The sequence below is a fragment of the Globicephala melas genome, chromosome 10, assembly GCF_963455315.2.
Source record: "Globicephala melas chromosome 10, mGloMel1.2, whole genome shotgun sequence".
Taxonomy (NCBI): Eukaryota; Metazoa; Chordata; class Mammalia; order Artiodactyla; family Delphinidae; genus Globicephala; species Globicephala melas.
Window position 1 is genome coordinate 36,102,522 of NC_083323.1, and position 23,319 is coordinate 36,125,840.

At 41.1% G+C, this 23,319-nt stretch overlaps 1 protein-coding gene across 3 annotated transcripts in view; it reads right to left on the reverse strand.

Moving 5' to 3' along the window:
* TMTC2 (transmembrane O-mannosyltransferase targeting cadherins 2) overlaps nucleotides 1–20,882 on the reverse strand; it is an 852,682-nt gene extending 831,800 nt beyond the window's left edge. For 2 of the 3 annotated variants that reach the window (XM_030856453.2, XM_060305966.1), the window contains exon 1: nucleotides 20,123–20,881. In XM_030856453.2, coding sequence (XP_030712313.2) covers nucleotides 20,123–20,205 — 83 coding nt within the window. In that variant the 5' untranslated portion in view covers nucleotides 20,206–20,881. Of the gene's footprint in view, nucleotides 1–20,122 lie in introns of all 3 variants that reach the window. The other variant, XR_009565442.1, reaches the window with a different exon arrangement.
* Nucleotides 20,883–23,319: the final 2,437 nt, after the last annotated feature.

The window sequence follows — 23,319 nt, forward strand, 5'->3', positions numbered from 1 at the left end:
TATAACAAAGTGAATCAGTTATACATATACATATGTTCCCATATCTCTTCACTCTTGCGTCTCCCTCCCTCCCACCCTCCCTATCCCACCCCTACAGGCAGTCACAAAGCACCAAGCTGATATCCCTGTGCTATGTGGCTGCTTCCCATTAGCCATCTACTTAACGTTTGGTAGTGTATATATGTCCATGCCTCTCTCTCGCTTTGTCACAGCTCACCCTTCCCCCTCCCCATATCCAAGCTTAGGGGTTTTAATGGAAGTTGATGGTGGATTCTGGTTGTGAATTTCCATGTCCCTTCCCAGGCTTCAAGCTACTGACTCCAGCCAAACTCTTCCAGGTTTAGAGAGATGAAAGCCCAAGAAATCTTAGAGCTCTCAAAACTGCTGATGATCCTTCTCTTCTGCCATGTTTCCTCACAGGACCTTAATAAGTGTCTTCTTATCCTGTTCTCATCTTGGAATGCACAAAGAGAATTTAAGGAGTCCATGAACTTGGACGGAAAAAAAAGTACATCTTAGCTTTCACTAGTCGTAAAGAAACTTAGCAATGCCTTTAATTCTGAATAAAGGCAACTAACCATGGCAGTGATTTCATCACCAGTAGGAATCACAGATGCTTTTCTATCACAGTACAATTGTTGCAAATTTCTCAAAAGATCATTTACGCTCATCACCACTTCGATATTACGGCAGTTAATGGATCTACCACCTGGTTTTGTTATTAAATAGATTAATAAAGAAGGATATATTTCACTATATGATAACTTGCTATTTTAGTATTTTGATAAATATATTTCAATTTGGGGGCTTCTATATGTTTTATTTTATGCAAGTAATACAATTTTTTAGGAAGAAGTCCATAGGTTTCAACAGATGGACAAAGGGATCCACGACACACAAAAAAAAGCTGCTTTGAAAGCAGAATTCACTCAAATGCATCTCTGTGTACCCTGCAATAACAAGATGGGGTAATAAAAAGTAAAGACTTCTTTGAGTAAATTGTGCAATCTAACACAGTTAGTGGGGAAAAAACAGGATTCAATTTCAGATCTCCTGAACTCTCGTGTATTCCGACGCTTTCATAGAGGGGGTCAGGAGCCTGAGTTTCAGAGACAGACATGTGTGGTTTCAAATCTCACTCATCATTTAATGGCCAATGACCTCAGGCAAATTACTTAACCTCACAGAGCCTGTTTCCATGTTTATAATAACTGCCTTATTGGATTGAGAGGATGAACTGCAATGAAATATGTAAAGAACTTACTATGATATTTTGCACATAATTTAATTTTTAAGAAGATATAATAGGGACTTCCCTGGTGCTGCAGCATTTAAGAATCCACCTGCCAATGCAGGGGACATGGGTTCAATCCTGGTCCATGAAGATCCCACGTGCCGTGGAGCAATTAAGCCCATGTGCCACAACTACTGAGCCTGCCCTCTACAGCCTGTGAGCCACAACTACTGAACCCGCCTGCCACAACTACTGAAGCCCACGCACGTAGAGCCCATGCTCCACAACACGAGAAGCCACTGCAATGAGAAGACTGCACACCACAAAGAAGAGTAAGCCCCCACTCACCGCAATGAGGGAAAGCCCACGCGCAGCAACGAAAACCCAACACAGCCAAAAATTTTTAAAAGTTAAAAAAAATAAAAGATATAATAATCTACTTCATGCCTAAATATCTTTATGGAGTTTTTCAAAATACTATTTATATCCCACATAGCGTTACCATTCTCTAAAACTTTACTGCCAGTATGATGCCACTCTCCACGTAACCCTCAAAATCAGAGCCTGCTTTCTTCTCTAAAGAACTCATGGCCCCAGAAGATCTGAAGCTAACAGCTAGAGCAACATGGCCCTGACCCTAGTTTCCATCTTCAGACTACTAAGAAGTCCATCTTTGAATCCCACATTAAGTCACACTACTTCCTCCTGCCTACTCCCTCCTGATCAACAACCTGGGCAGCTCGACGTTTTTCACCTACCATTATCCATGCTGAAGACACATGCAAAACTCCGCAGTAACAGTTTTGAAGTTTCCATCATTCTAAAAACCTGACATTTCCTCCATGAATCCCTACGCTTCGCCATTTGCATGCCATTCCACTAACAGAGCACCTGACGGATTAGACAGAAAATTAAAGTGTATGAAGCTGAACTGGATTTCATGCTCATGACAACCCTATGAGATCAGGAATTACTGTCCTCTCCGTAAATGAGCAAGCCCAGGTTCAGACAAGTCACTGACTTGCCCCCTGTAACACTGCCAGAGAGTAAAAAATTGAGGAATAAACTCAAGGACCCCCACTAGTCAATGAGCCATCATACTTGATTTTTCTTCCCTTTATTAACAAAAATACTTAGCCCATTTTCTCAATTTCTTATTCCCCTGGAGAATTAAGTATACTTCTAAATATTTCTCTTTTTAATGCATTATTCAGGTATTATGTTCATAATGATCATGATTCATTCAGATCTTGAGTTAAGTACACAATAGGCGAGCTGGAAATGACTTGAGATGGAAATACTGGGCTGCCTAGAAAAGAAAGAAGCATGCTGGCAAAAGCAAGGATCCAAGCAAAAGAAGAAAGAACCCAAGCTACGACAGCCGGATCAAAAGAGGAACAACTAAGAGGGAGACTGTAATGTACTTTGAACTTTGTGGAAGAAAACAGGGTACCCATGTTGGAAGCCTCATTCTCCTTGATGTAGCTCAAAATGATCAATGTGATTAGAGCAGAGCCAATAAGATGTCTAGATTCAGACATGAACCCCTGCCAGCTGGGAACTGTGTCTCAATTGATCACACAGCACCGAGCCAAACCCTTAAATCTGAAATGTGAGTTGGGAGGGTAACTTCAATATAAACACTGATTTTATGGATATGATTTCAACAGTACACATTTTCCTATTACTCCCATAAAGTATTTCACTGATATCTAAATACCTCCAAGCCTTACATAATGTAAGTGCTCGGACACGTTCACATATCACCATATATTTGGCTCAGAGCAACATCAATTCACCACTTGCATGTTGAAAAAACTACAGAATTACAACAGGCCTAGAACTGCTGCCAACAAATTTACTGCCTCTGTGCTATTTGTAAATTGATTGTTTCTTCTTTGGCTTATGGCAAGTAGAGAATCGCGTATAGATGCATATATATTACGTAGCTACTCATAAAATTTAACATTAGGATTGAACTTTCCCCAAACTCAGAATATTGTGATACCCTTTAAACAAGTATTATAATATATGGTTGATTTAATGTGTCTCTTCTAGCTTAATGTTTTTTAATTGATTTCACTAGCTCCAGGTCAAAACCATTCTACCTAGACGTCTGCTTTCACAGAAACTGTTTACTACCTGGCTTAGGAATTAAGAATTTTTAATAGGTCCTTATTGAAAATCAAATGAACAGGTTATTTGGTGTTGTTTTTAAGCAGAACAGGTGGCTACTGGCTAAAATGTATTCTACTTACTTATCAGGCCTCCCAAGTTCACTTCACATGCAAACATAATTAGTTATTCTTCAAATTAACTCTTGAAAATAATACCAAAGGCAGCATTTTCCACTCAGTAAGGATTAATCTATCTATTATTTTAAATTTGCAAACCAACCTTCGAGATACAAATTTTGAAAAGCCAGGTATGACTGCTTTGTAAATCTTACACTTCTAGCCTCACAAGTTAACAAGACTCCTGAAAAGTTCAAGAATCAGATGTAATCCTGCAGTAGGCAACCCTGGTCCTGACACCGATCTTTCTACCTGAGGACAACCACGTCCAAACCGCAACCATTTGACAAGTGGAGACTCTAAAAGAACGTGTAAGATGGCAATCCAGTTCAAAGCAGAAACATACGGCCTTTTTCCTTGCCAATAAGAAAAAAGCCAGCACATTACTGAACACAGTTTATCAAGGGTGCCCCTTGGGGAGCCCAGAGAATGAAAAAGCATCAAGACGAGGCTGTCAACAACCAAGCAGTGACGCAGACACTTCGTAGGTGCCAAAACCTCAATCACAGAAAATCAGTACCAGTGGGCCGACCCCATGAGAACTAGATACCAGAAGAATACCAAACAGCTGCTTAGGGCTGAGCTAAAGCCAGGCCCAGACCCGACCCGGGGGGGAGGTCAAGCAAAACACTTGGAGAGCAGGTTGAAGCAAAGCCTGAAACAATGTAACAAAGCAGCAGACAGCTGGGCAACAACTGCCGGGAAACGGCAGGCTTGCGGCTCCAGAGGCAGGGGAGCCAGGTTCACAAACAGCTCCGGCAGCGTTCCCTAGGCGGCCGCTCTGAGATGAAAGCAGTGGGCGCTTCCTTGAGGCCCAATGGGACTGCCAGGCTGCACAGGGGCTGGGGCACCAGCTCACAAAGACATATTGTTGCCTGCAAACCCACTGCTCACGAACTCACTCAGGATCCAGGGACGAGTTAGGACAAAACCCACAAACGACTGCAGACATGTGGCATCCATGCCATCTAGTCACTTAACTGCTATCCTAGACAAACAGGCCACAGTTTGCCAAGTTCTACCAAAAATCACCGGTGAGGACTCACTATAGTGTCATCCAAGAGGAAGGGAAGTCAGTAACATTTTACATCTGTAAGACTGACCTTGAGTTTTAACTCCTAACAAGTGTACCTTAGACCTGTGTTTCCCATCAAATGTCACGGAACCCGAGAGGGCCCAGGGACCAGTAAGATCGTCCCCTGCTCTCAGGGACCAGTAAGATCATTGCTGGAAGAGTTTTAAAGGTATGTGTTTCCATTTAGATCAGAGGTGGCAAACTTTTTGGTTAAGGGCCAGACAGTAAATATTTCAGGCTTTGCGAGCCCCAGGGTCCCTGTTGGAACTACTCAACTCTGCCATTGTAGAGAGAAAGCAGTCAGAGACAAGTCCACAAATGGGTGTGGCTGTTCAAAAAACAGGCTACAGGGTACACTGGCCCACAGGCTGTAGTGCCTACTCCCAATTTAGATGATAGTCCAGAATACACACACACACACACACACACACACACACACACACACACACACGTATGAATCAACGTTCTACCTCATATGTGTGACCACCTCATAACTAAGTAAGGCCACATGACTTCTGAGATTGCATTTATGATCGAGTTGGCACTCAAATGGTTAAGGGTATGAACAGACCGGAAGTGGACATCATGGTTTCCATGGACATCTGTGGTCTCCCCCTCTTCGCAGAATCCCTTTTCCTTCCTTCTAATCAACGCCCTCTTTCCTTTTCCTATACTGCATACGGCATGGGCTAGGCAAACCTGCTTCCTCTTCACTCCGAATGCCAGACCAGAGGTACGTTTCATGGACGAGCTTGTAACCTAAGTCAGGATAACTAAGATCCCCTCTGGAGCATTCTGGGAGAGCTAGGGAAGAGATCTTAGGTTGCCACTGGCCACAATGCCCACCAAGATGGCCAGACCAAGAGATGGAGAAAGAAATGAAGTCTTCAGGCCTCCTCAGGGCTCTTAGGTTCAGACAAGCAAGAGGTTCTACCTTTTCTGAACTGGGCTTTGGGCACTTGAAACCTTATTATCAAAATAAAACATGCTAGCAAAAGTCAAGGGCGGATGACAATGTTTTAGCAGCAATTCAAAGCAGCAGTACAGGCATGCCAAACTCCAAAGCACCCACGGCATCTCCATGCTGTGACATCTCACTGCTTCTTCCTACTCACTGAGGAAAATAAGCACATCCCTCCACCATCTTTCACCCCAAACTGATCTACATGTCTGCTTCCTTTTTCACCCACTTGCTCCAGACAGAAACCTGAGAAAAGTCCCTCTCCTACAACCCTCCACATTCAGCTTGTCACCAAGTGACATCAACTTTTCTTCACCTTTTCCTTTCTATTTCACCCCAATTTTTTTCACCTCTGTTTCTACCTTATTTTAGCCCTCATCACGGACAGGAATACAAATCCTCCAATACAATCCTATAATGGACCCCTTTCTGGTCTCTCTGCTTTGGATTTCACCCTTCTTCAGACAGTTCCCCAAATTTCATCAGGGAACACGAGACCCCAGCGATCTGGCTCCCGCCTACCCTGCCAATTCATCTCTTTTCCCTCTACTCTAGCTTTAGGCCCTGCTCTTTGGACACCATGCCTTTCTCTTTCTGCACATTTTTTCCCCCAAATAATCCTCCGTCTCCCTCATTTTATAAGCTATTTCTTATTTGTTCTTCAGGAATCAGTTCTCACAAGTGCCTCCCTCATCCTCCCTCCCAGTCTGGGTCAAGTGCCCCTCTTACGTACTCACAATCATAAGCATGTCTCCCTGTTAGGGAAATTGTCTGTTTCCTTGGTCTCCCCACCAGACTCTAAGATCCTTGAAATTATGGACTACATCTTCTTCAGGGTCAGTGCCCCCCATATTAAACATGGTTCCTGACACAGCTAAGCATTTACAAATGCTTGCTAAAGGAACACAGGAATGGCAGGAGCTGAAAGCATCCCACACTGATGCTTTCTTGGGAGATAACACACTTCTAGATAAGAATGACTTAACACTTTTAAATCAAAGGCGAATGTCTATTTGAGTGGATTTCCTGAATTTAAAATAAACCACAACAAATCTTCCTCCCAAACTTTGAATAGAATTATCATATTTTTATACTGTAATTTGCAGAAATCAGGTTACTTAAATGGTAAACATACCCTTACTTTTTCTTTCTCTCCATCACGTCTAGTAACAACAGCTGTTTCTGGTCTCTGAGGTAAGTGACCAGAATACACAAAACAATTTACAATGTTATTACTAAGTATCCTTAAATCTTTTGGTTGGTATGTGTATAAGGAAATTATCTCTTTACCAGTTTTGCTGCTTTCTTAATTTCTATTCATCTCCTTTTTTCTAAAATCAATGCTGATAAAAGTTAGCAGGAACTGATATGATTTTTCTTGGGAAAAGAAATCCTTAAAATAAAATTAATCTCCTTTAAGTGGAGGAAAACTGATAATATTTCACAAAAGAAATCACTCATTAGCTTCCATTTACTCAAGATTATGACAGAGAATACCATTCTGGTTTTCAATAAAGTTATAGCTACAGTGTTACTTTGGCCACTTTCTACCAATTTCAGTTGATTCTGGTAAACTCTTTCTGAACACACAAATAGCCTGAAGACATACACAAGAGATTTTCTTCAAATGCAGTAGGTAAGCTGCATGCAAAGCATTTACTCTATTTTTATAGAGATTCCCAGTGATGTTCCAAGAAAAAACATTCTGGCTCAGTTCTGGTTTGTATTTAAGTTTTTATTCCGGTTTAGAGAAAACCTTAAAGTAAATAACGTTCTTGTCACATCTTAGGTTTTACAGGAAATCTTTGATCTTCATTTTCAACCAGTTTTCATAAATAATGATGACATAAAAAGAAATCAAAGTGAAAATCTAAACTCAAGATTATTCTTAGTATTGAAAACAATATTAACTTTAAAATAGCATATATGGTCTACCTTAAATCTACAAGGTTTACGTATACGAATAAAGTGTCCAATTTAACATTAAATTTGCTAATTCTCTCAGGCTTTAGTTTGAAAAATAAACCCAACCCTCTCCCCAAAATCATAAATTCTCAGAATGCAAATTCTAAGTACACAAAGATGAACATCTGGGTATTTATTATGATAACTGCCTTTAAAAAAAAGTACAAACTAACTGCTATTTTATAGCACACACCCCAAATTCAGCATGTAATCAAAATCTACCACAGAATTTTCTGAAACACCAAAGACCTACTTTCCACAAATACAGCTGAATTCAGAGGATTTCCATTCTAACAAACTGTCTTGATTTAACCTCAAGAAGCTGTCAATCAGTCGCTGCTCTGGTTCCAATCCACAGAGGTACCAATCAAAATGACCCATCTTCCACTGCAGTGCCTCTGTTTTCCCCACACGAAGAAAGGTCATCCCAATTTCTCTATAATGATCCCTCCTCTATACCATAAAAGGAAAGCACTGTATCATAAACAAGAAAGGGGCAAAATACTCTTCAAGTCAACTCCTCTCAGTTTCACCGAAGTTCATTTATAGGGATGCCAAACTTAACCTTCTCCTTCATAGTAGATAACCCCTCCTTTCCATCCAACTCCTCACCCTGGAGAAATTCAGCTGTTGGTCTTTTCTTTAGTCTTAAAAATCAACTGCTGAGGCATGTTTAATAAGGTCCTGAATTATTGGTTTCTTGTACTCATTTAAATTAATCCCAGAGAGTTGAGAGCCATAGTACAGAAACCGTTTGCCGTTTCCCTTTAATAAATTAAAACAGTATGACGGATTTTTTTTTTAACACATCAGTAACAGAATCTGGTTTACTAAAACACTGGGTGAATTTTCACCTGAACATTCTAAAAATGTTCAAGGAACAGATGTGCACTAGAGAAAACTAGGCTGCTACCCAACAAGAACCAAAAGTGCTCTCCTTTTCAGGAGCTTGCCACTTGCTGTTACAATTTAGTTATCAATAGGAACAGAGTAACAAAGATTCCAACCAATAAGAAGGTAACACATGAGGAAGAAAATGATGACCACGGCTGAGGTAAAAACACGTTTGGTCGATATGGTTTGTTGTATTAATGCCTCATTTTCATTTTCACTGTAAAACATCAGATCCCTAGTTACTGAAAACGTTATCCATTGCCTCCAAATGGCCAATTTCATATATATTTCATAGGCGAATGAACCCAAACCCTAAACCCTATAACTGTGACCTGCTTTAAGCTGGAAGGACCCTGGAGGATCATTAGAGCCTCACTCTGACTTTAAAGAGGAAACCATGTTATCAATACAGTAAACCTTCAACATGCTAAGCTTACTTGGACTTTGAGGGGGAAAGTATTTTCTTTTTTTTTTTTTTTTTTGGGAGGGGGGAGTGGGGGAGAAAGCCAGAAATGTTAGTGTCAAATGGTAAGTAAACATGTAAAAGATCTGTTTTAATCAAGAAAGAGATCAATATTCTTAAATGCAGAACTACCTGTAAATAAACTAATGTGAGTTGTAGGTCCTGGTAAGAGAGCAAGTTAGAGAGTAAAAAGCTTCCCAGAAAAGGCTTAAAAGAACAGAGCTTTTCTATCCAATTTACTCACTGTAAAACAAAAGATATATAAAAAGTATTCCTGGGATTTGGGCTAACTCTCTATTCAACATTATCTTTTGCAACATAACCGAAAACAACTCCATATTTTCATTAAGATTTTTCTTATTAATATTAATAAGGAATAACGATATTAAGATATGTCCTTAAACAATGATTTTCCTTAAAAATCTAAGCTACATATCAGAGAGTGAAACAATTCTTATAAGATACTAAGAAATCATAATTTTGCCTACGCTCCTACACACAGTAAGTATTATCTAATCTAAAGAAGAAAGTCACTTGAAGTGAAGAAGATGGGAGATATCTGAGTTCTGGTTTTCGCATGTACTTTTTTTTAAATTGGTTGTTCAATTAATTTTTTTATGTTTTAATTTTATTGGAGTGTAGTTGACTTACAATGTTGTGCTAGTTTCAGGTATACAGCAAAGTGATTCAGTTATACAGTTAATCAAGTATATACCACAAACATTTTATTGGCAAAATTTGTGTGTGTGTATGCATGCATATGTGTATATATAATGGTTAAATTTCAACATCATTTCTTCAAACCTATAACCCAAGATGAAAATTAAAATTTTAAATTAGTAATTATTTAAAATACTTCACCGAACTTTTCAGTGACACTAAATCTATCTGCAATACCAAGTTAAATATTATTGGAAATAAGTTTAAATTTTGAATATTGGCTTTAAAGAAAATTCCCTAAGTGCTCTACAATATTTTTAGATGTTATTATATAATGATTTTAAAATATCAGCTATAAAGTTAATGAATAATTTCTTGATCAAGAGAAATACTTAATAAGTATCCCAGACACCACCGTACCAGGCATTTTATAAAACTTATTAAATTCTCCCAAGAACTCTAGGTATTACTATCCTCATTCTATAGAACAGGAACAGAGGCTAGAAGAGTTTTAGTAACACAATCAAAATTACACAATTAGCAGGTAACAGTTCTGGGATTAGATCCCTAATTTATCTGGTTCCAAAACTCTTGTGGTCTTTTTACTTTTTGCCACCTTGTTGCTTGGAAAGGTCTAAAAGAAAAAATACATTTTCTAATTAGTTACAAAAATGTATCACCAGGTTTAGATATTAGATGTCACCATCTAGTACATGTGCTAAGCACACTTGCTACTGATTTTCAGTACACCACTGATTAACACAAACACTTCAATGCAAGAAAACTTCAGCTTATCTGACGTCTATCTTTCCTAATTACTGGACTGCCGGAACTGCTCTAAATCTGAACATACTCCCAAAAGAAAAGGGGTTTCATTGAAGACAGAGATCATGAGTACCCAGTAACAATATACCCTGCCAAGCAGAACCAGAGTACCAAAGATTATTCACACCCGATGCACTGCAATTGGTCCTTTTACCCTACAGAAGGAAAGAAGTGCTCAGATTGGCCAGAATATCTATTCAAAATAAGCACAGAGACCAGAAACAAAGGGAAAGCAGCAGAAAAGAAATACAGGAGAGCAAAACCTGCTTCTACGGTGAGACCAGGGACAGCTGACCAAAAGGGTGGACAGAGATGAGAAGCGGAGATGGGGCAGAGGCAACAGAAGCTGAGACAAAAGGAGCTCAACCACTGACTCCGAGCGAAAAAGTGAGCCAGGACATGGAGTAGAACACAGTCCTGTTCTCAGGGGAGAAGACAGTGAGATGCTAATGTATGGGGATAACTGAGTCATTCATCCTCTGGTCCAACACCATCTACATCTGATTGTAACATCATGCGGCTTTTTAAACACACAGAAAACATTCACCAGACTATTCCATTTGGTCCTCACTCTGTGGTTGGCAGTTGTTATCATCATTTGCACTTCCTGACCAATTACAAGACCAAGTTTTAGAGGCTTAGTAGCTCAAGTACTAGTTAATAAAGTGTTATTTCCAAGACTCCTCTTTTATCTTAGCCCAGTGTTCTTTCACAATACTGCCTGTAGTACAGAGTACAGTGTTTTAAAAAGAAAGAAATAATTATAACTTATTTTAAAATAAGTTCTTTAAAAAGATTTCTACTAAGTAGGAATGTAAAACTTCACATATGTGTGGTATTCACCTATTCAGAAATCCACCAAAGTGCCCAAAGGCTGAGGTATAGTGTACCAGGTTAAAAAAGTCAAAGGGGCCCAAGCATTTCTAATACTATGTTGACATACCTTTACCCAGTAGCATCGCCCAGTGCCTGAATGTCATTAATAAATCTTTATCTTTCCTACTCTCAGCTGCCTAATGCCTATATTTTGCCACCTGCCTGACGTCTATAATCTTCCTTCAGTGTAAGCCAAGTTTCCTTACAAGGGATTGTTCAACAAAAGTACAAACTCATCAAGGCACTGACTATAGACTCAGTTTAGGCATCAGCATCTATTCAAGTCATAAGCCTAAGGCAACCGCCTATCAGTTTATTTGTAAAACTCAGAATCCAACATCTGTCTCCATAGTAACTACAAAGAAGATGATATTGTAATACAAGTTGGTGACAGATATTTCAATAGAGATCATCTCCTAGATTTTAGCAGGCTCTCTACCTTTTCAAAATGTACACAATATCTTAAACTCTTAAGATCAATTTAAAGATGTATGGTTGAACAAATATAAAACAAAACAGAGAGATTACATAAAATGGCTAAACGCATACGCTTTTGAGATATAAAAGATTATCCTAAATCTTTTTTAATACAGGAATTTAGGCAGTCTTTTCCGAATATCTGTAAAACACACTGAACTGATGTGTACGTTGCATGAACCAGCCGCATCTATCACACCTGGGAATGACAGAAATGCAGACTCTTAGACCCACTCCAGGCAGAATCTGCATTTTAACAAGCCCGGGTGATGTGCAGGTAGACTGAAGTTTGGGAAGTGCTGGTCTAGAAATATATATACATATACATAGATGGAAAGAGATCCAACAAGAGGCCCAGCTCAAAAATGTCCTTTTAGGAGAGGTACCAAAATATCCATCTGGTTCAAAGAAACTGAGAATTTGAACCGCATTTTAAAAGATGTTCTAAAAGGTAATCATCCATATCAAAGGACGAAGGTAGGGTGTGGAGGTGCGGGGTTATGAGAGAGGACCAGGTCTAAAGCCCCCTGGCCTACCACCGGCATCCTCAGTATCATATCAGGCCTGAATTTAAAAGTAGCTACTAAATACTCTCTCACAGAAATGGTTTACTTTATGTTAATGACATACAAGAGGTTTTAAAACAGTGAAATTTTATTTTCTGTTCAACATGGAACGAAAGCCAAAAACACCACTGTTTCTAAAAGAAAAAATACAAAGACTCTTAAAAATATAGAGGTGGAGGAAACCAAAAGAGATCACTTAAATAGGATATTTTAAATAGAAGACTAGATATCTGTGGCAAACTATAGTTGCTAATTTCAGGCTGGACTCTGGTGTCTTTATAATAGATTTTTGTTCAAATCTCAAATTCATTTTCTTTGGTTAAGTCACTATATATCCCTATAAGAGTGGGTTAAATTGTAAAACCTTTTTTCTTTAACATAAACTCAGCTCCATTTTTTTTTTCTTTCAATAGAATAACGAGAAAATCCTTCCTATTTTAAATAAGGTTTACCAAATGCTTTCAGGTATACTAGTTTTTCACATCAGTTAGAAGTAATTGTCTCCCACTAAAGGGCCTATTTCTGCAAATAAAATTGTCTTTTTGCCGGATTAAACTTCTTCATCATCGGAGAACTTTTCTTCCACAAACTTGTAGTTGGAAAATTTGCCATTAGAAGCTTGCTTTGTCAAAATGAGCTCTTTTCAGTTTCTTTGGCAGAGCAGTCCTGTAGTTAATCATTTGGAGGAGGAGAGAAACATCCTATTCTAAAAGTACACCTGACAAACTATTCGGACCCAAGTATTCTACCTTAAGACATCTTTTACAACCCAAAGCAGCAGTCTCAGTATTTATAATACCTTTAAAAACCTGAAGCTAGGAGGGCAGAGACACACAAAAGATAGTTTATAAAACAATGAGAATGGTCCCCAGGGGAACAACACCGCTGCCAGCCTTACCCCCCCTTTTCCCAAACGGCTCTGTAATGACAATATACAACTGTTTCCTAGTTAAACCATAATCATAAGACTATAGTGAACTCGTACTTTTTTTTTTTAACTTGATGCTCCTGAGGAATAATCACACATTTATTATAATAAATTCCGCAGAAATAAAGAGTAGTCATCAAAGACAAAGGGAAAGACACATTTTATTTGGACACAGTACCTACCACATAGCTGCTATTCCAAGGGCACTGATGTGTGTTTCACTTGAGAAATCATGTAATTTAGTCAGTCTCCTTGACAATAACTATATGCTGTGCCACGCTTCAGACCCTGCCTCACCCTGATATCACAAAATGCCGCAGCAAAGAAATCAAGAAACGAAAGCTTACACCAGTTTATCACAAGCAAACAGCATCTCCTCTGCCATGTACTAAGGTACTTTTAAAACAGATACAGTAGCACTGCCCTCAAGCAACGCGGCATGTTTATAGCCTTGGAATAAGTAAATGTACATATAATTTCACTTATTTCCATGATAAAATGGAATCTAAAGGTGGAGTTAGGGTTTTGAATTCTAATCTCTATTCCAAATTAATTTTTTAGACATCAGCAAGTCAAAATCTCTCTCCATCTCATCTTTAAAACAATCATTTCTAGTTACTCAAATTAACTGTATCTTATGAAGTGCCCTTAAATAAAATAAATTACTTTAAAAACACAACAGAAACTTTTAATGTAGAATCTTGAAAGCAAATCATTTCAGTGTTCCCGCCTTCTTCAAATTTCTCCTGAATAGATAGGCTTACTCAATTCTTTCCTACTTACCTGTAAAGGAAAAAGCTCACGGTTGAACCCAAAATTGTAATTCCCAAAAGTTTCTAAAAGACTGAAACGAACATCTATAACTTTTATTCTAAGAAACCTTGAGTACCAGAGGAACTGACAAATGTAACTGAAAAACTAAACTGTCAGAGTGGAGGAAAAGAGATCAATAGAAATTTGATAGTGCTGCATCTTGTTGGAATTAACTGTCTAGAAAATACAACCAAAATAATCTCTGAGGCAAAAGTCTTCAATCCCTATGACCAGTCAAGGCAAATCTAGTTAACTCAAAGGGTTCAGCCCCTGCAGACCTCCAAGGAAAACAACTGACCTGAACAATTAGGAAGGAGCCATTTGGGAAAGGTATTCTAAAGCTTCCACAGATATGAATGAAGTACCAATGAGCACCAGATCAAGAAAAAGTCCAATTCAAACCACCAACCATGGATCCTCAGCAGAGATGCTCTGGGAAAGAAGCCAACAGAATCCGAATAAAAGTTTAAAAATACGAGTATCAATCAAAACAAACATGAGTCAATGCAAGTGAAATTCTGCTAAAGGACAAGCTATCAGCATTTTTTTATGTCTATCATCAGATTCCCAGATTCAAACACTATATAGTACCTGGTAAAGTACAGGTAGGAAAGGACGGACAGGGACGCTTACTGACAACGGGGAAGAGCTGCTGTTTGTATTAGGCACCGTATATAAGGGAAGCCCATGTCTAGTGGTGTTCATAATTAGTGAATTAATGAATGTAGTCCTTTATTCCTCAAAAACACATACAAATCAAATCTTCAAAGAAATCATCTAGCATTGTGCATAATTACACCTGTAATGATTCAAAATATTATGCCTTTTTCATCCCATGAAAAACAGGAGGTAGTTCCTGGTGATAGGCCTCTCCACTTTTTTCAGCTAGGCTCTTAATGAGGACAGCTATTCATAGAGGGAAGGTTGTTACATTCAGCAACCCACTTGTCCTTTCCATCAAGGCTGCCACACTTGTCACTTTTGTGAAGCCATTAAAGGAAGGACCCAAAGCTCATGTAAGACTTAGCTTCTGAGAGAGGACCAAAAAATTTAAGAGATGAATGTTACTGTGTTGAAAGCATGTTGGGTGAGAATAATGAAGTTATAAGAAAGTAGGTTTGTCAGCCACAGATTTATTGGAGTGCCTTAAGGGTAAACTTTGTCCTTTCCTAATATTATGAAGGTGCCTGTTTTAGAGGAAACATACCCTTCGCCTATGATAAACAGCTGCACCATCAAGGGCATTTTAAACAAGTGCTTTTAGCGCACTGAACAGCAACAAAGAGATCAGGAAGACAAACGGCTCTTAACTCATGTTGGAATCCAAAAGGTTGTAGCTATTTCAGAATTATAGCAGCCGGGAATTCAGTGTTACTGTAGGGACACGTTAGCTCTGAAAAACTAAGTGCAGATGATGAGATGATGTAAACTAATAATGTGCAATAAATGCAGCCCCTCTCCCAAATACAGTGTATTTATAAATGAGAAAAACTAAGAGACAGATGGCTGGCAAGCAATTTCCCCTATGGCATTTGCACATGTCCGTTCAGTGCTTGTATCTGGGTCATTTGCTAGGATAAACCCCATGTGACAAGCTCGATGGAGGTAAGGAAAAGTGGTCCATACCTGCTTCACCGAATTTTAATTTTAATTTACTGTTAAGAGATGTACTTATTCAAACAGCAAAATGAACCTTTTCCACATAGATTTGATTAAACAATCAAAACTTAGCTAGAAAATAAAATGTCACGTAAAATATTTCATAAACTATGAACTGTACCCACTGGCCTTTCTTTTAGTACATTATCAACGGGGAAGGAAATGAGAGTAAAATAACACTCTTGTACACGTTACCTTCTTCTAATAAAGACCTGAAGAGACAACCTTGGACACAAAGCAAACTTCTCCCTTATTTACTTTGATTTTATAGTAATTCTTTCTAAACATGCTTTTACTAAATACCAGACATGCCTTCAGTGGTTGAACATACTATAATTTTAAGATAACAAACCCAGATTGGTCCAAGGCAAGTTTATTAGAGAGAACTTTTCAGAGAGACGTTAGAGGAACTGATCATTTCACAAGCTATTCTTATACCAGGTCAAAAACCAAAATGATAATAACACTAAAAGACCAAGTAGAAAGTACAGTTGAATATCTTCAGGGAAAAAAAAAAAAAAAGGTTTTTCTAAAAAGCTTGTCAATACACCTTAAATCCTCTATTCCTTCATTTTAAATACTGTTAACCAAACTCTTTATAACATTAAGAAAAAAAAAACCCTTAAGAAGTGTTTCTACAAAACTGAGATTTACATTTACACCTAAATGAATAACTAAACCAGGGATGTGCTACTGAAAGTTTGGAATAAGTTTGATTTCAAGAGTAGAAATTCCTGCTGTGGAGTTGCTTCTCCAAATTTCACAAAATTACTGCACACCAATAACTAAGGCACCTAAAGGTAATGTTAATGATCATGGGTGAGTTTAACAGTTGCAGAATGGGCAATAAGGAAAAAAAATTTCAAAGCAGCCACAAACGCATTTCCCACTTTCAAAAACTCAAATTGCCTTTTTTTTTTAAACTAATGCATTATTTTACTCACATGAGACTAAAAAGATGTATTCGGTGCATTATGTCCTTACTTATCTATCACAAAGGGCCTGCCGTCAATTAGATGATATGTGCCAAATGAAATCACACTATGAAACAGCAGTTATAGTTTACTTTTGTTGCTTTGAAGTAAACTGACTCTTCTTTTAGTGCTATCTTTATGCAAAACATAGCAGGACTTCTAAAGAGGATGCAGGGAAAGTGATGCAATGTTATCCTCGACAAATATGGAAGAGAGCAGAGAATTCGGGGTCAGCAAGTTTTTCCCACTGACCTAACATCAAATTTCTCCAGAAAGGGAGACAGTCCTTCACAAAGTCACATGCAGCATGACTTCAGCTTTGGCAAAGACTGCATATTTATAATTCCAATTTTACTCTAACCACAATTTAAGATTCAGTACAGTCTTTACTAGATTGAAGGCAAGGGGAGAGGGGAAGAAGCTGAAACTGTATATGCTTTTTCATCAGATATGATGAATTCTACTCTTCCACTGTTTGTTTCATCACGTCAGAGCCATAGTCTTACATTTAGCACAGAAACACTTGTAAAATATTCAATTTTACCATAGGGAAATTGATTTTGCTAGAAGAAGGTTTCAGATTACCACTTAATCTCAACCAAGCTACATCAAACACTGAATATAATTACACATATAGTTTATAAAGTAAACCTGAGCACTACATTTAAAAGAAATGATAACTTGGAGAAGTACCACAGCAATAATGTTTAGGCTGAAGCAATAGAAAGCCCTCCTACAGTAAATGCCAGGTTCTTCAGCTAAAATGCAGAGTCTTGCTTTAGTTAAGCAAGTCGAGCGTAAGAGCCACCTCCCTTCCTTGAACTGCCCTTTCACTCCCAGCACTGCCCTCTCCTTGCAGAACCATATTTCACAAAAGTTCCTAGGGTGGGCGGGGGTGGGGGGTGGGGTGAAGGGGAGTGGGCAGTGTTTCGGCAGAAGCCACAGATGTAGTTTAAACAAAGTTTTACACTTGAGTCTTTGTAGTATGAAATGGAGTGGTGGAAATAAACACATTATCATCATCCTACAGTGTCCACTTGACTCCCCAGCTTTTTTCCCTGCTTCTCACACAAGCGAGTTAGAGCAGTGAGACAGAAACCTTGGCACTGAATCACCTGAACATGGTATGCAGACGCCAAATATGTGCCATGCTCCTATTAATACATATTTCATAATTTCTAGGATTCATAAAAACCAAGTGTGGCACTTGTAAGATCTCATACTCTCAAGAGTATGTGATTGCATATGCAGTTCTGCTACCAAGAAAATTAGAGTAAAATACACTTTTCAAATTGTAACTAAGTATAATGTATATTTACAGGTCTTCAACATCATAATGGTATATGTTGTCTATATGTCACACATTACGCATGCTATCAATTAGATGATACGGGCAAATCATCACATTAAATTCATCTATGCAGCTAGGTATAACTCAGGAATTTTGACGCTCCATTCAATCTATAGTAGGTAAAGAACTTATAACAATTGCCAACTATCAAAGCACAACTAATTTATCATCACACTCACACCATTCTGCCGAGTTACAACACTAACACTTCTGACTGATCATTAAAGAACACAAAGTAAGCATTAAGTCTACAGAGAAATGTACATGCAAATGTAGTTTAGTTCCAGCCTTAATCTTTATTAGGATAGTTTCTTCTGACATGTACTTTTGAAAGAACTGGACAGCAATAAAGAATAGCCACACCATGCTATTTGCTTGATTTAGCACAAGGTTCTACAATAGTTACAGTATGACAGTAAGTTACTTTTTTATATAAGTGCTAAATCATTGGTTTAAATGCTTACTCTTCAAACTGTCCCCAACAGTGCCAGTAACTGCCCAGATTCTTCCCTGAGCTCGCTTTAGTGAAAAGTCACCCAACTTTGGAAGCAAGAGCTTTTCCTGCCAATATTCTAGAAATAGCAGGTGCAGAGTAACACAAAATTGGAGGGTACAGAAGCAGCTCACCTCACTCTTACACACAGACCATTTACTTCTCGAAGCACGTAGCAAAACTGCTGAAATGTGTACACTGCTTGAAAGTTGAGGAAAAGTTTATGTGTAACAGTGGCTTCCTATCAACCAGTCTCTGATAGACACTACATAAAATGCATTAAGAAGGGTCTGCTGGATGTTCTTGTACCTATTATCAGGGGATTTCATAACAGACATGTGGGTGTGAACCAAGATTCGCTGACTGAAGGCATACATCCATGAACATGCTTTTAGCTGGAGAGTGGGCACACGAGAGGATACAGAATATGGCTAAGCACCACCGGGAGAAAATTCTGCCTTCCTCTCCCCTCACTATCAACCACTTCACTTAAGTTCACTCACTGCCTCGCCCTGACCCTGAGGATCCATTCACTTTCCATAACCCAGAGAGGCTGCTGAAAAGCTGTCAAAGTAAATCTGTGCTCACTTTTTGGATGGTTTAACTTCAATGGAGCATGAAACACCCCAGGACGGTTAATAAGTTTAGCCAGGCGTGCTGTTCTCCCTAATATATTTTAATTATGCATCTGTTTTAATTGTAATCAGATTAAGTCACCGGAAAGGCACAAATTGCAATTTTCCCTAATGGCTATTAGAGCTTTTCATCAGTTTCTAAACACTAACAACGTTTAAAAAATAGGTAGAGACACGAGCACAACTGTGACATTTCCCAGAAATCGACGCAGTTTCTTTGACAACACAGTTCAGGTCTCATTAGCCACCCAAACTAACCCAAACGCAGAAGACAACTTCAGTCTCTAGGGGCGTCTTCTTCCCCAATTAGCACAAAAGAAACGCTAACGTCTAAAGTAAAACTCCCAAACAGAAATGAAAACCCAGGCTTTTATAAAGTGCTACTCCATCGATCGGTGAGGGAGGCGGGGGAGCGGAAGAGATGAACAGCAGCATTATCCTGGCTCAAAGTAAAGTACACCATGGGTCAAAAGGGAAAGTTGAAATAGAATGCGATTTCTCCACTATTTTGGCAACTGTCAAACGTGTGTTTTAACCTCGGGAAATAAAAGTGTCCCATCAATAGAAGGAAACATTACAGGGAAGATTAGGGGACGGGGAGCAGCTTCCTTCCAGTCCAGACGTAAAATCGCTCAATGTGCTTTTGTTGCACCATGGAATACCTAAGATTATTTTTTAATACGTTCATTAAAGAGTTTCCCAAATTGCTGTGATTTCCGCGAAGAAACTTAAGCGTCTGCCAACAGCCTAGAAGCAAGGGAGAGGAACCTGCTGCAAACTAGGAACCCAAACTCCCTCAGCCCGCCCAGTGCGCCCGCGTCCTCGGCGTTTGCTTTAGGTGTTGATGTTTACGCGTCTCCTAAACCTTCAGGTGCTGGACCAGTCCCCCCAAGACGTACTTCGAACCTTAAAGCAGGAAGCTTCAGAGCTACCGCGGAGTCCCCAAGCGGCCCGCCACCCCTTCCTCTCAGCCCCTTACCTGTCATCGTAGCAGAAATCCGCACTCAGGGTGTTGAGATACAAAGCGAGCCCTAGAGCGCTGCTCACCAACTCTGCAATCATCTCTCCACCGCCTTCCCTCCGGCTCGGCTACCAGCGCGAGGGCAACAGCGGCAACAAAAAACAGAAGCATCAATCCCCACCTTCCGCCGCCTTCTCCTCCCAGCTTCACTTTTCCCTCGCTTCCCCACCCTCCCTTCCTCCCTCGGGTCCTTCCAATCCACCGTTCTCCTCCTCCTCCTGGCGCCCGTCTCCGCAGCTCCTGCGTCCTCCCTGGGTGCGGGCTCACACCGCGCTCCCCATGCCCTGCGCCGGCGAGCGGCGAGCGGCGTTCGGGCTCCGCGCCCCCCGGCGGATGCACAGGGCTAGTCCTTCGCGCGGCTCGCACCCCCACCCTAACCCATGGCAGTGCAGGGCGCCCTAGGTGAGGAGTGGGACTCGGAGGAGGTGGAAGAGCGCGGGGTGGGGACAGAGGGACCGGACCGAGCCGGGCTCTGAGACCAGCTGGAGGAAGAGAGAGAGAGAAGGGCGGGTGGGAGGGACAAGGCGAACCGCCTCCCCTCGCCGCCTCCCGGTCGCACCGCTCCGGTGCCGCTCGGGCAGTCTCCGGCCGCCACAGCGGCTGCAGCTCATTCACTCTTTATTAGCTCCCCTCCCGGCCCCAGTCCCTTCTCCAATGAAGTGAGAAGCGGCGGCTGGATACTCCAGAAGCTCCCGCGTGCGGTTCTCGGAGCTGTCCCCCGCGCCTGCGTGGCCAACCCTCCACCGGGTTTGCCCAGCCCCTTTCTCCACCCAGATCCGCCCCTAAGGTTCCGCCCACGCTACCCCCTGGGCTGAAGGCTCCTCCCACACTCCCCCCCCCGGCCGGAGGCTCCTCCTCCCTACCTCCCGCCCTCCCCTTGTTTCTTTCACCTTCGATTTCACTCTGGGAAGCCCAGGGAATCCAGGGGCGACGGCTGGAAGACAGCCCAAAGAGGTAGCTGGAGTGCGCCCTGGGCGGGCAGCTAGTGGAGGAACGAGACCGAGGAGGACGCAGTCGCTCTCCCCGCTCTTGCCTGCCGGCGCCTAGCACCGACTGGATCGTGTGCCAAGCGCTGCGAGGCGTAGGTCCGGTCAGCTGGAGAGACTTCTGGGCACCGGGAGAGGAAGAACAGGTTTGGCGAGTGCTGAGGACTTGGTTGCCACAAACACACACGCGACTTGTCACACACCCTCACTGTGCGTGAACCGAAACGGTGCGGGGGGTGGGGGCGTTGGAGAGCTTGAGGGGTGTCTTAGGAGGGAGAAATTTCAGCTCCGAGCCGACCGTTGTTCCGAATGTCAATGGAGAGACGTGTGGGGAGGGAAATATTCCCGCAGTCAGGTTAAAAAGAAAGGACCCCCGAAGAGGAAAGAAAGACTAGCGCACACACATTCGCACCCCGCAGCAGCGGGAGCTTTTCGTGGTTTCAAGGGAACTGTCAGGCTGACCCCAAGAATACGGAGAAGAGACGCCTGTACAACCGAGTACAGCGCTACCCTTACACCTAGGAAGGCGGGAAGTTAATGCCCTTTCCTTTCCGCCCGGATGCAGGACTGGATGGAAGGCGTCCAACATGATGAAATATGGTGTAGAAGAATGGTCTGTGTAGAACGAGCTCTGGGTACTAAAGTTGCAAGACCAAAGAGGACCGTGGGCTGCCTGCCACATCTCCTCCCAGCTTGGCCCCTTTCTGGCTGGACGAGTGGCTCCCGGGACCGCGATGAACACTACTGCAGCGCCCCCTGCTGCATGGCAGCCACCATGCATGGAAAACAGACATGTAGAGGGCTGACTCGCCCCCTTCCCCCCCATACCTCGGCCATAGCTCCAAAGGCAGCACCTAACCAGCAAGCTCTCCAAAACGGCGGCAAGAAATTGAGCCCCCCGGATGTCTGGCAGTGGCCTGAAAAGCAAATACCGTGGTTTGGGTGTCTGCAAAACAAAGCAACATCTTTAAATGATGAATATTTATTATACCTATTATGCCATGCACAAAGGGCCCATTTTTGTGCCCTGGGAAAAAACATAAGTAAACGCACATAAGAGGGAACTGTATCTTTAAAGGCAGGGACTGATCTTTTGCCTTTTTTTTTTTTTAACCCCATAACCTCTGCTCACTGTCAAAAAAGTTTTTAAAATCATATCAGTTGGCCCATCAAGGTCCTCTGTGTCCCTCCACTGCACTTACATGTTGATACTTGATCCTAGGACACTGGAAGAAGGGCACGCTCCTCTAGAATCAGATGCTTGAGTTTGTGTCCCCACTCTGCTGCTTACCATCTGGGTGACCTTTGGTCAGTCACCTAACCTCTTTGTGCCTCAGTTTTCTCACCTATAAAACAGTGATGATAATAATACCTATCTCTGGGCACTATTATTATGAAGATGAAAGTAGTTAACATGTGTAAAGCACCTAGAAGCGTCCTAAATGCAATAGAAATGGTAGCTGTTATTTATTACTACTACTACTATTATTATTATTCTCTCCAACTTCCTCTTATCCTTTAGGTTGTCAACTAACACCTAGATGTTTACCCCCAAAACATACTCCCATCACATCCACACTGCTCCAGTCCTAATCCAAGCTACCCATGTTCCCTACACGGACAAATGCAGAAGTTTTCTAAGTGCTCTCCTTACTTCTACTCCTGCAATTCTCACCCCTCGCCAGTCATAACGTCAGGTATTAGACGGAGGATTCTTTTGAAACCCTATGATCTCCCTGCTAAAAGAAACTGTTCAATGATTTCCTGTTATACATAAAATAAAACTCGAATCCTTACCACAGCTAGCCAGCCCTTCGTCTGGCCCAATGACTCTCGCCCGTCTCACTCTGCTCCTGTGCTCCAGCCACAGAGACGTCCTGCTACTCCGGAATCTACACTTTTCTTCTCCCCCACGTGGAATGCCTTCTAGCCAGACCTTCTCCAGCTCCTTCTCAGCATTCAAGTCTTAGTTCAAAGGTCATCACAGGAAGGCTTTTCCAGCCCACACTTTAGGAAGTAGCCTCTCCCCCAGCAATCGCTATCCCATCAGGCTGCATTATTTTCTTCATAGTACACATTAGTATCTGGAATCGCCACCAGAATTGTGGTCCCAAGAGGCCAGGGACCTTATCAGTCTTGTTTTCCATGTAATGCCCAGCACCTATAAAC